Source organism: Bubalus bubalis, chromosome 13 (assembly GCF_019923935.1).
Source record: "Bubalus bubalis isolate 160015118507 breed Murrah chromosome 13, NDDB_SH_1, whole genome shotgun sequence".
NCBI classification, from domain to species: domain Eukaryota; kingdom Metazoa; phylum Chordata; class Mammalia; order Artiodactyla; family Bovidae; genus Bubalus; species Bubalus bubalis.
Genome location: NC_059169.1, coordinates 11,520,272 through 11,536,264, shown reverse-complemented (window position 1 = coordinate 11,536,264; position 15,993 = coordinate 11,520,272). Strand labels below are relative to the sequence as shown.

Genomic DNA, 15,993 nt, shown 5'->3' with positions numbered 1-15,993 from the left:
TAGCCTTTCCCTTCTCCAGGGGATCTTCCCGACCCAGGGATCGAACCCAGGTCTCCCGCATTGCAGGCAGATTCTTTACCAGCTGAGCCACAAGGGAAGCCCAATGCAACTTAAATCAGTAACAAAACTGAGGGGCAGGACAGTTGCTGGAAGAGGTGGCCTGGATCCCAAAGACGAAGAGAACTTTGCCAGGAGGGGCACGCGAGCGAGGGTGGGTCAGGACTAAGTGTCTCAGGATCTGATTTTTTTTTTTTGCCTTTGATGGGAAAGAGAACCCACTGCATTCCAGGAGACAGAAGCTGGTGGATCACGGTGAGCGGAGAGAAAGGTGACATATCCATGGAAGAAAGAGCCTCCTCAGTTGAGAATGGGGACTTGCTCCGAAGGACTGAAGAGATCCCTCAGCAAGCTTTGCTCATCTCGTTCGCGTTTCTCACTCTGGACTCTGTCTCTGCGTCGTTCCCTCTCCACTGTGTGATGATCAGCTTGTGCAGAGGCGTCTCAGAGATCCAAGCTCCAAACCCAGGAACCAGTGCCCACATTCAGAGCTGGGCACGCGTCTGAAATAAACTGTTGCTTGTTTTTTACGGGAGCATCAAGGCAGACTCGGTCTGGCTCAGACACCTGGGAATGGCTGTATGATAAATACTTATAGGATGGACTGGGCAGGGAGTATTTACAGTATTTTGGAACGATTTTTATTCAAGCAGAAAAATGCTCACGAGAATTGAGATAAACCCTTTGAGATGGTACAGAAATATGAACATAGGAAGCTTCTAATAATAAAAGAGAAGTGTAGGTTAGAGATACCCCTGAGAAAAGCAGGACCAAAAGAAGCAAACCTTGACATTTCCTGTTTCTGGAATTCCCCGTCTATGGGCCTTGCTTTGTTCACGCTTTTGTCACCTTTGATGAAATTCCAATGAGCGGGCACCGCTTGTATACTCAGGAAGCACAGTAAGGACTTCTTACCCTGCCCCCCAACACACAGACACTTACTCTTGAGAATGAGAGTTTATTTCATACCGTTGAAACTCCAAAAATCATGACTTGCCTTTACCTGAGTGGTTTTTCAAGTTATACATAATTTACAAAGAGGTAGGGAATGGAAAAACAGAACTAAAAACAGAAGGTAGAGTTATCAGGTAATACCAGCCGGCCCTTATTATGAATACGTACCATTCAAAAGCCTAACCATTCACTTTTTGCCTCATTTAACATTGTTTCCACAGAGTGTGCGAATGCAAACAGTACGGAATTTTGCCACCGTTTCAAAAATTCAAGTTAGTCCAAAATAACTGTATTTGTGTGTTAGGAAAAGGAGTTAAGGCAGAGTATGGACTCTGTTATAAAAGTGTGTGTGTGCGTGCACGCTTTAAATAAGACTTCTCTAAAAACAAACAAACCAAAGGACTTCTTTTGGAGTTTCGGGTTCGTTGCCGGCTGCTGAGAAAGCAGCTGACTTGGTTTGGTCCACAGTTCTGAAGTCTTCCCCATCAGAGGCCACCCAACAGAGCATCCTGCCCCCAGGGGACAGGCCCCTGGGCACACCCTGGGCCCAGCCCCGGCTCCGCGGGCTTCCTGACATTCACATTTGTGTCTGTGAGACGGAGTCCAGCTTGGCGTACGGGTTACTCTTTTCCAGGTAATCTTCCTTTTCATCCTTATCAAACTGAGCTTCAATCTCTGCTGGGTTGATGTACGTATAGAATCGAGCCATGATGGCAAATATTATGCAGACGACCAGAAGCAATGCCGCAAACAGGACGTACTCGGCCCACTTTGAAGAGTTTGAGTTGGAGCAGGAAAAACACAAAAACAGTACAGGTTACGGGAGTGCATGTATACACTGCGGGTAGTTTTTCTTTCGACATCCAGATCGAAGGTGTTAGAAATGCAGTTATTAGGGAAAATTGGCAGGCTATGGCCGCAGACACAGAATGGCCAGCTTTTCCTGAATGCCCAAGTGTAATGATAACATTCTTCTAACAGCTCTGGAGTACAGACACCCATAAGAAAATGAGAAAAAAATCTCTAAAAACCCAAGTCTTAAGGCAAAAAGCTGGACCAAGAGAACACCAGGCAGTACTCTTGAGGGAAAAAGAACATGCTGAAAAGTTCTAAATTACCCTTTGGCAATATCGTGAGGTCATGAGCAGGCAGGATAGACCCTGATGGGTCCTGGTGCGGTTGGTAATGAATCTGATAAGCTAAGGGACAGCTCTCTTATGAGGCAGAGATGCTGAGTGCTGAGGGATAGGGTTCTAGAACCAGAAAAGCCCTCATTTTAAATGGGAAAAATTACAACAACCTTTAGAATGGTTTTAACTTTTGGTGGTATGAAACTTTCTGGATAACCTGCCTGGTTTGGGGCCATTACGCTGCATTCAATGAAGCTATGAAAAGACGTTTCCTTTGATAGTAAATGATATTAGGGTGTCGGTATGTTAATCTCAGGCTTCCCTGGTGGTGGCTCAGACAGTAAAGAATCTGCCTGCAATGTGGGAGACCCTGGGTTTGACCCCTGGGTCGGGAAGATCCCCTGGAGGAGGGCATGGCAACCCACTCCAGTATTCTTGCCTGGAGAATCTTCATGGACAGAGTGGCTGGTGGGCTATAGTCCGTGGGCAAAGAATCGGACACGACTGAGCACAGAGAACACATCACAGCCTGTTAACCACACGTGGCTACATCTGGTTATATTCCGGCCGTGTAACACCAAGGAGAAACAAGCAGAATGAGCACATGCTTGGCCGTGAGGGTGTTTGGGAACTGCTCTGTCTGGCTGACTCTGAGGGTGTTATTTGGCCACTGGTGGAGATGACCACGTGTATATACGTGACGGGAAATGGCAATCCACTCCAGTATTCTTGCCTGGAAAATCCGATGGACAGAGGAGCCTGGCGGGTCCATGGGGTCACAAGAGTTGGACACGATTTAGTGACTAAACCACCACAGGGAGGGTCATCAACAGACAAGACAGAGGTACACGTGATCTCTGTTTGCATCCGTACCTGTTCACTGAACTGGCCTGCTCCTGCCACAATAAGCACGATGATGTTGCCGACGGCCACGGTCAACAGCCATCCTGCTTGAAGTACCGACTTCATGTTGGAAGGAGCCTGAAGGGAAGGAGACAGAGTGAGTCCCAATTTAGACGCCAAGCTCAGAGCAGGAGATCACGCTTAACTCAATAACTCCCTTAATGAGGCTGCCGACCCCCCAGAAGGCACATTAAGAGTTGCGTTGGTTTAAATGCGAAAAGGACTATCACTTGGATGATGAGACATCCCAAATGCTCATGTTGTATGAGCACACACGAGTCGTTTGGTCTTCACTGTCTGCATGCTTGCGGAGTTATCATCCTAATGAATCGGACGAATCTACAGATGAACCGATTCTACCTCCATAGAAGAATTTTCAAACAAAGCCACCCAGCCTGACATCTCCTTCACCCTGAGTGGAGGCTGCTCTCTGTGTTGTCCGCTTGCTCTTTGGAGGGTTTTCCTGCCAAGTCACCAAAACTACTCACCAAGCAAACTCTCGTCACCTATGTTGTAGTCATGGCCTTAACTAGACTGTGAGGTCATTGCAGAAAAGGATCATCCAGCTCACATTTACCATCTTTACTGCAAAATGTGAGGATACTAGGCACGCGGGGGTTATGACGGCCCTGGCCATGTTGTGATAAACCAGTTCAGAACCTAAGCTCTAAATTCAGGTATCAGCAAAATGTGCCTCATTAGTCTAACGTTCACAAAAGCAAAACTATTTTTTAACTTTTAAGAGTGAGACCTTAATCGGTGGGTTTACTGGGAGTTACGAAGAGACCTCAAGGGAACCTTAAAGACAATGAGGACCTGTATGTGAACGCTGTTACGGATGGGGTTGTTTGAGAACATGGAAGCCATTGACCATCTTGACCCTGGTAATGGTCATTAATAGAGTTTTTCCTACTTAGGACCCCAAATTCTAACATATAACTGGGAATTCAGACACCTATAGGTGGACAGTCATAATGCTAAACAGTAATATTCCTTTTTTTGGGCAGGGGGGCCTTACCATAAGGCTTGTGGGGTCTCAGTTTCCTAACTAGGGATTGAATCTGTGCCCTTGGCTGAGAAAGCATGGAGTCCTATCACCAGGGAGCTACCTAAACAGTAATATCCTTATTCAGTAAATAAGACTGGGTAGTCTCTAAAACCATGTTCAGTAGAATCTACCATAATCTACCCACATTTCCAGAGTTTTCTTTTACACTGTACGAGCATGGCTGCTCCAGCTCACTGTTAAGCCCCAGCAGCGTTTTCGGAAGGCAGGGCTGCAGGCGAGGGGTGTAAAGACAGTAGCCGAGAGACCTGAGAGTAGGAGAACTCCAGCCCGGTGACGGAGAAGACCACCTCGCCGCAGGTGAGGAGGAAGTACTGCGGGATCTGCAGAGCCATGCTGACTGTGTTGGGGGAGATGTCTTCGAAAGCCTTTGCTTCGGGGCAACCGTTACTCTGGACCAGGGAGGCAGAGACAAGAAGAAGACATGAAAATCAAGACTGCTTTCAGAATACAAATCACGCAGCCGGGCCAACTGAACCTGGACCTTCGGGGTCCCCTCATACAATCCATGCAGAAAGGACACCTTGTAAATGTAATCCTGCAACCCTGCATTTTATCCTCGGACTGGGATGGCCTTGGCGGGACTGGAAAGTCTGTTCACTAGCTTTTTCCTCTTCAACGAGAGAGTAGGTTGGAAGTCAGGTTTAATGAAAACATTCCCAGCTCTTTGAACTAAAAGTTTTCAAAGTCTATGTTAAATGTCTACGAGGAAGCATCAGATACTGGTCAACATGAATTTTTAGAGTAAGTCAGTCTGTGTAATTTTATTCTAACAGCAAACTTAAGGCAATGATTAACTAAAGAATTAGCGGTGAACTGAATTAATCCTAAAACTTGTTTAAAATACAGACCCTTATATTACTCCATTAAATCATTCCTGTGTTCTGTTTGCAAGGACTCTCATCAATAACGTTTGAGTGGCATGTCTGACTCAGTGCAATGAGTCACTAACCTTTCTGGTGATTACGTAGGTAAACGCACTACCAAATTCAAGGTAGGATGTTTTGAACTCTTTTTCACACTGTTGTGAAATCTCTGGTGAGTTTATTGTGAAGCTCTTTCTAAAAAAAAAAAAAAAAAGGTTGATATAGGTTAACATTCTTGGTATTGAAATCTTCAATGTACTAATTAAAGAAAAAGGCTTGAAACCCTTAACTGTAGAGCAAAGTGGCCATTGTAGGCACTTACACGCCAGAAGAGAAAAAAAGATATTCACTGGCATTGTGACTGGAGACGTTGTTGTAAACTTCCCCATCCATTGTGACGTTGAAGCTCTCACCAAAAGCATTTACGAATCTGAAACAGAAAACCATCGGTCTTGTGAGCGGACTATTTGCTCTAGGTCAGAGTATGTTGCACCTGAAGCTGGGCTCTGTTTCCTTTTGGAAGGAATTTAAGATGTTTGCAGAAGACTTCTAGAGCAAAAGACAGAAAGTAACCACATCTAGGTCTGTCTTTGCTTGCCTGCTGGTTAGAACACACCTAAAAGAATTTATTTAACACAGCGAAACGCTGGGAACTCTTCTAACTACTTTGTAACTAGGAACTATTTCAGTGATATTTGGGGATATTAAGTATGGGGTCGCTAAGAATCGGACACGACTGAGTGACTTCACTTTCACTTTTCACTTTCATGCATTGGAGAAGGAAATGGCAACCCACTCCAGTGTTCTTGCCTGGAGAATCCCAGGGACAGGAGAGCCTGGTGGGCTGCCGTCTATGGGGTCGCACAGAGTCAGACACGACTGAAACGACTTAGCAGCAGCAGCAACAGCAGCAGCAAGTATGGGTTGAAATAGGTGCTGATCTCTTTTCTTTCCAGAAGGCAGCCGTGTTTTTGGGCTTCTTACTCCAGAAACTTGAAAGCCAAAGCAGTGAACGACCAAAAGCAGAAGTTGCTGAGTACCTAAAAGTCAGTCTCCAACTGGGGCTTCTCTTGGGGGTTAGAGAAGCCCAATTATTTCCTTTACCTTTTTAAAGAGCACCCTCAGGCAAGGAGGGGCTCCAAGGAGTGGAGAGGATGACTTGGGCCAGCCCAGGAAGCAGAGAGAGTTTTAAGGAATTCCCTTTAGACGGCAGAGACCTATGCCTGCAGATCACAGAGTAACAGTGACCAGCATCCCGTAGGAATATGGCTGGGAATGGAACACCCAGGAGCACTGGGTGCTGGGTCCCAAGGTTTCTAGTCTCTGCAGTGTCCCCTGTGCCCAAGCTTCCATGGGATCCGTTGAGTTATTTCCTCCAAAGGACCATATAGGTGGTGACCAGGGAGACAAATGGTTCGAGACCCCTTCCTCAAACGTTCCAGGCTAGAGAAGACTCTGACATTCTTATACTGCCCCAGGGAGGAGAAGTGGGCTGCCCCAAATAAGACCGGTGGGTCTTTTCTGATAGAGAGACGAGTGAAGGTATACAGATCATCCAATTTAGAGAATGAGAAGTGATAATGGTATATACTTAAGTACCATAAAGAACAATGTAACTTTCACATCCATAAAATATAGGGTGATGGAATAAAATTTATGTTTCAAGGCAGGACAAGAAAATGAAGCATAACATATTCCTTACCCATACTGAGCCCTCCCTAATGGCATGTGTCTTCATTATACATTAACCAGACCTCCTCAAAGGTGAGAATGCTGGCCCCACCGCAGAGATCAATGCTTTTTTGTTTTGTTTCCTCTGATGCCAGCAATGTGAGTCCTTGGAAGATAACATTGCTTCCTTATTCAGCAGGGGGTCATGGTCATGGTTACCTGCTGCTCGCATTGTACATTCGGACCTGTGTTTTTGGTGAGCCTGATGCAAAACGTCAGTGTGTCCTTTTGATGTGTAATCTTTTGTCTGAAAAATGTATATTTTGAAGTACCTTTGTATACATGAAGTACCTTTGACTTCCAACAAGTGAAGCAGATCTCAGAGTTTTCTGGAAGAGTGCTTCCTGGGTTATACTTCTCAGATCGGCTCAAATAAAATTCTCTATTTCTTCTTTAGATGGACTATTAATTTTTTTTGTCAACGGTGGCCAAGCTTCATCTACGTTTGTGGCAATAAGTAATAAGTCAAATTCTAGGGACTGAGGCAACATTTTTATGAATGAAATTCAAGTCCAAAAGTCCTTAGGCATTGGACTTGGTGTCATTTGACAGGTGATTCAAGTAGAAAACTGAACCTGATGGTGGTTGATAGGAGCCTAACAGAATGAATTCTGCTCCAAACTGTAAACGCCACTTTTATAGAAGACTAAGATGAACCATTTGAAACACAGACAGTGGAAATAGCATGAACTTAGGAGTAGGCCCTTGGGCCTGGGGCCTGGCTTTGTACAAGACATAAGACTTAAAACATTACCCTAACGCTTGAGTACTATTGCCTGCCTGACATATGTCTTAGGGTTGGTATGAGATACCAGTAAGAATGGAAATAATCTGAGAAAAAAAAAAAGCAACATCACAAATATCAGATGTGTTCTCATATACACACAGAAAATAGTAAAGCATAAGCAGCAAACACATTCTGAGCTCTTTGAAGGGTGAGGAAAGCAGAGGTTCGAGACCTACTGAGCTCTAAGAGTTTTGACTAGGGCAAATCCTAGGGTCCTGTTAAGGGAGCCTTGGCGTTGGCCTCTTAGAGCACCAGGATCTAAGCTGCAAAGTTTTCTCAGTGGGAGCCAGCTGAGGAAAGGACACAAATGGGACCGGTTCCTTAAAGAGTAACTGGGGGACAGAGAGATTTGCTCCTCTTCCATTCAAAATAAATAGGCTTTATGAGACAGAATTCACATGCAGCAAAACTCACCCCTGTAAATAAAGCCTACAATTCAGTGATTTCACCGCAGCCACAGGGCTGTGCAAGCGGCACAACAGCCCCGGTTCTCGTCAGTCCAGAAGGACACGCGGCCGTGTGGGCAGCGCCCCTCCATGCCCCTCCCGCCCCCAGGCCCTGGCAACCACCTCGCCCCCTGGCTTTCTCTCTCTGTGGATATGCTGCTGTTTCACGTAAACGGAATCACACGGCTGGAGGTCTGGGTGCCTGGCCTCTCCAGCTTGGTATCATGCCTTTAAGGTGCATTCACACTGCAGCAGAGAGCAGTACTCCATCCCTTTTCGTGACTGAATAATATTCCATTGTATGGCCAGACCACAGTTTGTTCATCAGCTGATGGGCATTTTAATTGTTTCTACATTTTTGTCTGTGCTTTGACCATTTATCTACAAGTTTTTGAGTGGATATATATTTCTATTTCTTTGGGGTGCATACCTAGGTGAAACAAAAATGAGTGGCAGTTGCCAAGGAAGGGGAGAATGGGGAAGGGAGATGTTGGTTGAAGGGCATGAGCTTTCAGTTTTGAGAATATATTTATTTATTTGACTGCACCAGGTCTTAGTTGCAGCACGCGGGACCCTTTTACTTGCGGCATCAAACTCTGAGTTGTGGCCTGTGGGATCTAGTTCCCTGACCAGGAGTTGAACCCAGGCCCCCTGCATTGTGAGCAGGGAGACCTAAACACTGGATCACCAGAGAAGTCTCAAGTTTCAGTTTTAAGATGAATAAGTTCTAAGGATCCAAAGTACAGCACAGTAACTATAATTAATTAATACTATATAATATACTTAAAATTTGCTAAGAGACTAAATCTTTTAGCATTCTCATAATTTAAAAAAGGTGAAATAGATGGGGAAACAGTGTCAGACTTTATTTTTTGGGGCTCCAAAATCACTGCAGATGGTGACTGCAGCCATGAAATAAAAAGACACTTACTCCTTGGAAGGAAAGTTATGACCAACCTAGATAGCATATTCAAAAGCAGAGACATTACTTTGCCAACAAAGGTCTGTCTAGTCAAGGCTATGGTTTTTCCAGTGGTCAGGTATGGATGTGAGAGTTGGACTGTGAAGAAAACTGAGTGCCAAAGAATTGATGCTTTTGAACTGTGGTGTTGGAGAAGACTCCTGACAGTCCCTTGCACTGCAAGGAGGTCCAACCAGTCCATCCTAAAGGAGATCAGCCCTGGGTGTTCTTTGGAAGGAATGATGCTAAAGCTGAAACTCCAGTACTTTGGCCACTTCATGCAAAGAGTTGACTCATTGGAAAAGACTCTGATGCTGGGAGGGATTGGGGGCAGGAGGAAAAGGGGACGACAGACGATGAGATGGCTGGATGGCATCACCGACTCGATGGACATGAGTTTGAGTGAACTCTGGGAGTTGGTGATAGACAGGGAGGCCTGGTGATAGACAGGGAGGCCTGGCGTGCTACGATTCATGGGGTCTCAAAGAGTCAGACACGACTGAGCGACTGAACTGAACTGAACTGAACTTTGAGGGGATGAATACGTTAATTAACTTGATTGTGGTAAATATTTGACAACATATACATATATCAAAACATCACGTATATTTTAAATATTTACGATTTTGTCAATTATATCTCAGTAAAACTGGAAAAATCATAAACCAAAAAAACTAATGCTACAATTGAGATAGGAATTGCATTAAACCTATAGATCAGTTTTGGGGGGATTGATATCTTTGCTGTATTAAGTTTTCTAATCAATGAAACCAACGTATCTCTCCATTTATTTAGCTCTTCCTGATTTTTCATCAGCCTTTTGTAGTTCCAGCTCTCAAATCCCCCGTGTCTTATAAAATTTATAAATAGTATTTCATCACTTTTTTTTAAGTGATATTAGTCAAGGCTATGGTTTTTCCAGTGGTCATGTATGGATGTGAGAGTTGGACTGTGAAGAAAGCTGAGCACCAAAGAATTGATGCCTTTGAACTGTGGTGTTGGAGAAGACTCTTGAGAGTCCCTTGGACTGCAAGGAGGTCCAACCAGTCCATCCTAAAGGAGATCAGCCCTGGGCGTTCTTTAGAAGGAATGATGCTAAAGCTGAAACTCCAGTACTTTGGCCACCTCATGCGAAGAGTTGACTCATTGGAAAAGACCCTGATGCTGGGAGGGATTGGGGGCAGGAGGAGAAGGGGACAACAGAGGATGAGATGGCTGGATGGCATCACTGACTCTATGGACATGGGTTTGAGTGAACTCTGGGAGTTGGTGATGGACAGGGAGGCCTGGTGTGCTGCGATTCATGGGGTCACAGAGTCAGACACGACTGATCGACTGAACTGAACTGAAAAGGTACAGCTTCCAATCATTTATTGCTGGAATATACAAATACGTTTGTCTCGTCATTGGCCTTGTATCCTGTAACCCTCCTAAGCTCACCTAGTGAGTCTATGAGCTTTTGCTATCAAGTCCATGGGACTTGTGATGTAGACATTCATACCTTTTGCATGTAGAGAGAGTTTTATTTCTTCCTTTCCAATCTAGGTGCTTTTACATATTTTTCTTGCCTCATGGCACTAGCATCTGCAAGGATCTTGAAAAAGAACGGAGTAGGCGACCTGACCTAGTTTCTGGTTTTGCGGGAGGGAGCATTTAGACTTCTGCCATTAAGTGCAATGTTAGCTGGGATTTTTAAAAATCCTATTTATTTTGCTGTGCTGGGTCTTTGTTGCTGCGCACCGGCTTTCTCTAGTTGCGGTGAGCGGGGGCTACTCTTCTGCGGGGCACGGGCTTCCCATTGTGCTGGCTTCTCTTGTGGAGTGTGGGCTCTAGCGTACCCAGGCTTCAGCGGTTGCAGTATGTGGGCTCAGTACTTGTGGAGCAAGCTTAGTTGCCCCGTGGCGTGTAGAATCTTCCCTGACCAGGGACTGAACCTGTGCCCCCTGCACTGGCAGGCAGACTGTTAACCACTGGACCACCAGGGAAGTCTAGTACTTTTTCAGAATAAGGAACTTCCCTTCGGCTCCTAGTTTGCTGAGGGTTGTTAAATGAATGGATGCTGAATTTTATCAAGTCTTTTTTCTGCATCAATTGATTTGATGATGTGGATTTTCCTCTTTAGTATATTAAGATGATGGATTTTATTTATGATTTAAAAAATAATGAACCAGCCTCACATTCTCGGGGGAAACCCCAGACTCTCATTTGATATCCTTGTCACAGCTGGATTTTACCATGGGTACACATTACTTCCATAAGAAGCTGATATAACTTAAGTGTTAAAGAAGTACACATACCTGATTCCATTTCTCCCTTTTTCTGGCTTCTGGTTAAGGCCATCTTTTACCTGAGAAAGAAAACATTATCAAATCTAACTCCTTAGAATAAGTTCCGATGAACAGTTCAGGCTTTAGAGAAGGGGAGTGCTAGAGCCCTTATTCTAGGAGCTAAGGGCACCGTGATTAAATTAGCTAGGCTCCACCACTCAGCCTTGGTTTATGTGAAGTTAAAAGGAGCCTTTACAATTTTAAAAAACTTTTTTATTTTGTATTGTGAGTGCATGCTAAGTCACTTCAGTTGTGTCTGACTCTTTGCGACCCTGCGGACTGTAGCTTGCCAGGCTCCTCTGTCCATGGGATTCTCCAGGCAAGAACACTGGAGTGGGTTGCCATTTCCTTCTCCAGGGGATCCTTCTGACCCAGGGATCGAACCCACGTCTCTTATGTCTCCTGCACTGACAGGCAGGATCTTTACCACTGTGCCACCTGGAAAGCCATTTTGTATTGGGGTATAGCTGCAGTCCATGGGGTCGCTAAGAGTCGGACACAACTGAGCGACTTCACTTTCACTTTTCACTTTCATGCATTGGAGAAGGAAATGGCAACCCACTCCAGTGTTCTTGCCTGGAGAATCCCAGGGACGGCGGAGCCTGGCGGGCTGCCGTCTATGGGGTCGCACAGAGTCGGACACGACTGAAGTGACTTAGCAGCAGCATAGTCAATTAACGATGTTGTGATAGTTTTGGGTGAACAGCGAAGGGGCTCAGCCACACATATACATGTATACATTCTCCCCCGAACTCCATTCCCATCCAGGCGGCCACATAATATCGAGCAGAGTTCCATAAGCCTTTACAATTTTTAGTGCTTGCTTTTTAGTGGTTCCACAGATCACTGCTCTCTTAAGAATTTAAGGCAAGCCTCTCAACAGCCCCCTAAGTACACACATTACCAACAAGTCTTCATTCTGTATTGCAGTTTTGTAGAAGCTCACCAAAACTCACCTTACAGAATGCCCACAACTCCCTCACTAGGTCAGCTACACCTTCATAGCTTCTTTATATGCTGAACAGAATACCCAGATGTTCATATTTTGTCATGAAATCATTTTAATGCATTTCTATTGCTTTTACTTGATGGAGTCACTATTTTTTTCGGAGATGGCTCTAATCTCCCAATTATTCACTGCCAAGTTTTAAAATGAATACTATTAAAGGTGCATTTAAAACTTTATCTCAAAAAGTCTCTGAGAATGCACACAGGTGCTGTGCAACTTGTGTTCAAACACACCATACTGTGCCCAGAAGTTCTTTTTAAAATTTGTCAAATTCCTATCAACCCTCCCATCCACCAGTCAAACCTTTATTGGAAGTCAGATGACTATGTCCTTGAAAAAGCAAGAATCGAGGATTATCTAATACAATACCACATGGGGGTAAAACCAAGTCACACCACTAGACGGCCGTATCTCCAACAACACACACAGTCAGAGTCGGCTGGGAACGCCCAGCTACTTACCACTTGATAGTTACTTGGGGCCCAGACGAGAAGGGTATGGCGATGGCCGGACTCAAAGTTATGAGTTACTGGAGTGACTGGTGATCCAGTAGAAGAAATGTTTATACTTAGGTTGTCTACGTTGAAAGTCATAAAGTCTTTTGGCTGTAATGGGGGAAAAGGGTCACAGTTTACACCGGAGCCCTGTTCTGTACTAAGTGACACTATCATGCATGCGATTTGACATTCCCAGGTCATGTTCATACACATCAAAAATGCCTCGGGGGGAGCTGGCGTTGGTTCATCTCAGCTTCTGCACCAGCCCACCCTGTGGACTCTAGCCTGAAGTTGTTTAGCATTACCACAAGAACTATGACTTTCATTCAGCATTTTACTTTCATTTTATGATAATAAATGCTATGGAAATTATTTCTACCATTGGGCAAAGAGCCACATCCAGGAAAAGCAACAGCCTGGGTGAAAACCAATGGTGGCCTTTCCTAAGCATCGGGAGTCAAGCACTCTTTCTTCCTGCACAATTATTAGTTTGGCGAGATCTAAGGGAGTGGTCCTCAATAGGACTGCAACAGGTGGCTGAACAGCAATGAGACCAGTTAAATCAAAACTTCAGGAGCTGGGATGCCAGTGTGAGAATTATCAAAGCTCTCCAGAGAAGAAAAGCTCTAATCAAGACCCATGACCATCCATCCACAGCAGGGTGTTCCAGCCTCAGACTGGTGTGTCAGTATCTCTAGTTTCTATGAGAGTGAGTGTGTGTGTGTGCGCATGCTGAGTCACTCAGTCACATCCAACTCTTTTGCGACCCCATGGACCTCAGTCGACCAGGCCCCTCTGTCCATGGGATTCTCCAGGCAAGAATACTGGAGGGGGTTGCCATTTCCTTCTCCAGAGGATCTTCCTGACCCGGGGATGGAACCCGCATCTTTTGCTTTTGTGCCACCTGGGACGCTCCTAGCTGCTACACAGGAGATGCCAGCAAAATCCCACTTGTGCCAACAACAACGTCTGCAGAGGCTGCCCAGCGTTCCCTGAGGCCCAGAACGGCACTGGTGGAGGACCACTGACCCAGAACTGTGCCCTTTAAAGTGTGGTTCCAGGTGCCAGCCAAAGCACGGTCACCAGAAAGCTTGTAAAAATGCAGCATTTCAGACCCACTGGTCACAAATCCGCATTTTAACAAGCTCCCCGGGTGATTCATAGACACTGGTCCAGAGTGAAGCCAGAATTAGATTAAAGATGAAGACATTTCACTTTGGGGCTCGTCTTGGGATTGCTCCAAGAACCCAGAAGATCGGCTCTCCAAACCCTATTATTATAGCTCGGGTCAGAAGAGGGAAAAGAAAGCTCACTTCTACTTACTTGAGACATCTGGTTATATGTCTCTGTCGTTCCGGGAAAAGACACGGTCATGTTACCATTTCCTATATTCAGGACTTTGATTTGGACTTCATTTCCTTTGGGGAAGACGGGCAGAGTTTTCTGAACAAAATAAAAGAGACGTGGCCTTGAGGTCCTTGGTGCATGTTGACGATGACCTTAACCTTGGCACTGTGATCCTATCCCCCTGGCTGAGGCAGCCATGTTGGCTGAGGCACACCAGGCATCCACCACGAAGCCCAGGAGGCCTCCATTCCCACGTCTCCTGGCACTCGTAGAAAGTGACGCTCGTACAGAACACAGTAACGGTCAGCAAGAGGCTGCCCCAGCTCCTACCTGGCCACCTCCAAGTCAAACCTGGTCAAAAGATGCCAGGTTACACAGCCCAGTACACGAAGGGGCAGAGAAACCATCCCCTACACAAGGCTGCTCTGGTAGGGCCTGGGATCTTCTCCCTGCAGATGTCAGCCTCCGTGTTCATAACTCTGGAAGCCCAGACCTCAGCCCTGGACACAGTGCTCTGAAGATCCCCTCACAACGCTTTATGGACTCCTGCCTCACACCCTGCTCAGGGGTCCTGCCTTTTCCCTACCATGTCTTCTCTCAAATCCCAGGGTCACTGAGGCAATCCATGTCGATTTTAGCCCCATAGTTTTCCATAAAGTGAGTCATGTCCAAGAGAAGGTGAGCACACCCAAGTTTATGGCAGGATTACTGACAACAGCCACGAGGTGGAATGACCCAATGTCCATCAAGAGGTAAATGGAAAACAACAGGTGTTACATCCACGTGACGGACTATTCTTCTGCCTGAAGGGAGGAAACTCTGACGTGTGCTACATGACGACATCGTGCTCAGTGAAGTTAGTCAGACAAGAAGACAGGTACTGTATTGGAGTCATACAAGTGGAGCCACTTCCACGAGACACAGAGAACAGTCCAATTCATGGAGACAAAAAAAGAAAGGTCGTGCCTGGGGGACTGGAGAGACGGGGCACAAGGAGCTGTTGTTCAATGGGTACAGGGTTTCAGTTTTGCAAGACGAAAAGAGTTCTAGAGATCGAGGTCACAACCATATGGATGTTCTTAGCGCTACCAAACTGTACACGCAGAAATGATCAAGATGGTAAATTTTATGTTATATATATTTTACCACAATTAAAAACTTAAACAGAGAGGAGGGAGGGAGGGAGAGACAGAAAGACAGAGATGGAGAAAGAGACAGAGAGAGAGAGAAAGACATGGGGTGAAGGAGTGGGGAAAGAAGGGGAGAGCAGAGAGGGTGTGAGAGACAGAGAGAGAGAGAGGCCTTTTATCTAAGACCTGATCTCAGACGAACAGCCTTAGTCCCATTCTGAGCCCAAATGACATGGATGAGCTGCGGAACTAACCATATCGGGAATGTTAGAATACAAAAGGTGTCTTCCCATTAACAATTTCCCATTGACGAGCTTTTTGAAGGACTGTGTGAGTGACCAGCCTCTTTTAACCAGATCTCCTAGGAGTTTAGATTGCAAAACAACAAGTTCCACAACCTTCCCTCCATCATAAAAACTGTATTCTAAATGGAAGCCCCCATGTAAGTAAGTGCCACCTACGTTTTCTCCTGAGTGTGCCCTTTCGGCCCTGCATCCTGGCTGTGTCCTCTGCAGGGAGAAGAACCCGCAGGGCATGCTGACTGAAAGGGTACACCGCCCACAGCTCCAGGACCTGCTTCACCAGCCAGTCCCTGCCTGGCCCCCCTCACAGTCTCAGTCCTGGAGGAGGATGTGTCCCCAGATCCACCAGGAAAGGCCACTGGAGAGTCAGAAGGCAACTCACGTCAATCTCCACCTGCACGATGGCAGCCGCCACAAAAGCCATGGAAGCCAGGAACATGCCAACTGTCATCTTCTTCAAGGAGCTGGAGGGGATGAGCG

The 15,993-nt window shown here is 45.8% G+C and overlaps 1 protein-coding gene across 2 annotated transcripts in view; it reads right to left on the bottom strand.

Moving 5' to 3' along the window:
* Positions 1-999: 999 nt before the first annotated feature.
* Positions 1,000-15,993, bottom strand: part of SLC15A1 (solute carrier family 15 member 1) — a 48,225-nt gene continuing 33,231 nt past the window's right edge. For both annotated transcript variants that reach the window (XM_006043891.4, XM_044927124.2), the window contains 9 exons: positions 15,896-15,977; positions 14,058-14,177; positions 12,699-12,842; positions 11,199-11,248; positions 5,299-5,406; positions 5,063-5,171; positions 4,359-4,502; positions 3,015-3,122; positions 1,000-1,780 (listed from right to left, as the gene is read on the bottom strand). In XM_006043891.4, coding sequence (XP_006043953.3) covers positions 1,589-1,780; positions 3,015-3,122; positions 4,359-4,502; positions 5,063-5,171; positions 5,299-5,406; positions 11,199-11,248; positions 12,699-12,842; positions 14,058-14,177; positions 15,896-15,977 — 1,057 coding nt within the window. In that variant the 3' untranslated portion in view covers positions 1,000-1,588. The remainder of the gene's footprint in view (positions 1,781-3,014; positions 3,123-4,358; positions 4,503-5,062; positions 5,172-5,298; positions 5,407-11,198; positions 11,249-12,698; positions 12,843-14,057; positions 14,178-15,895; positions 15,978-15,993) is intronic.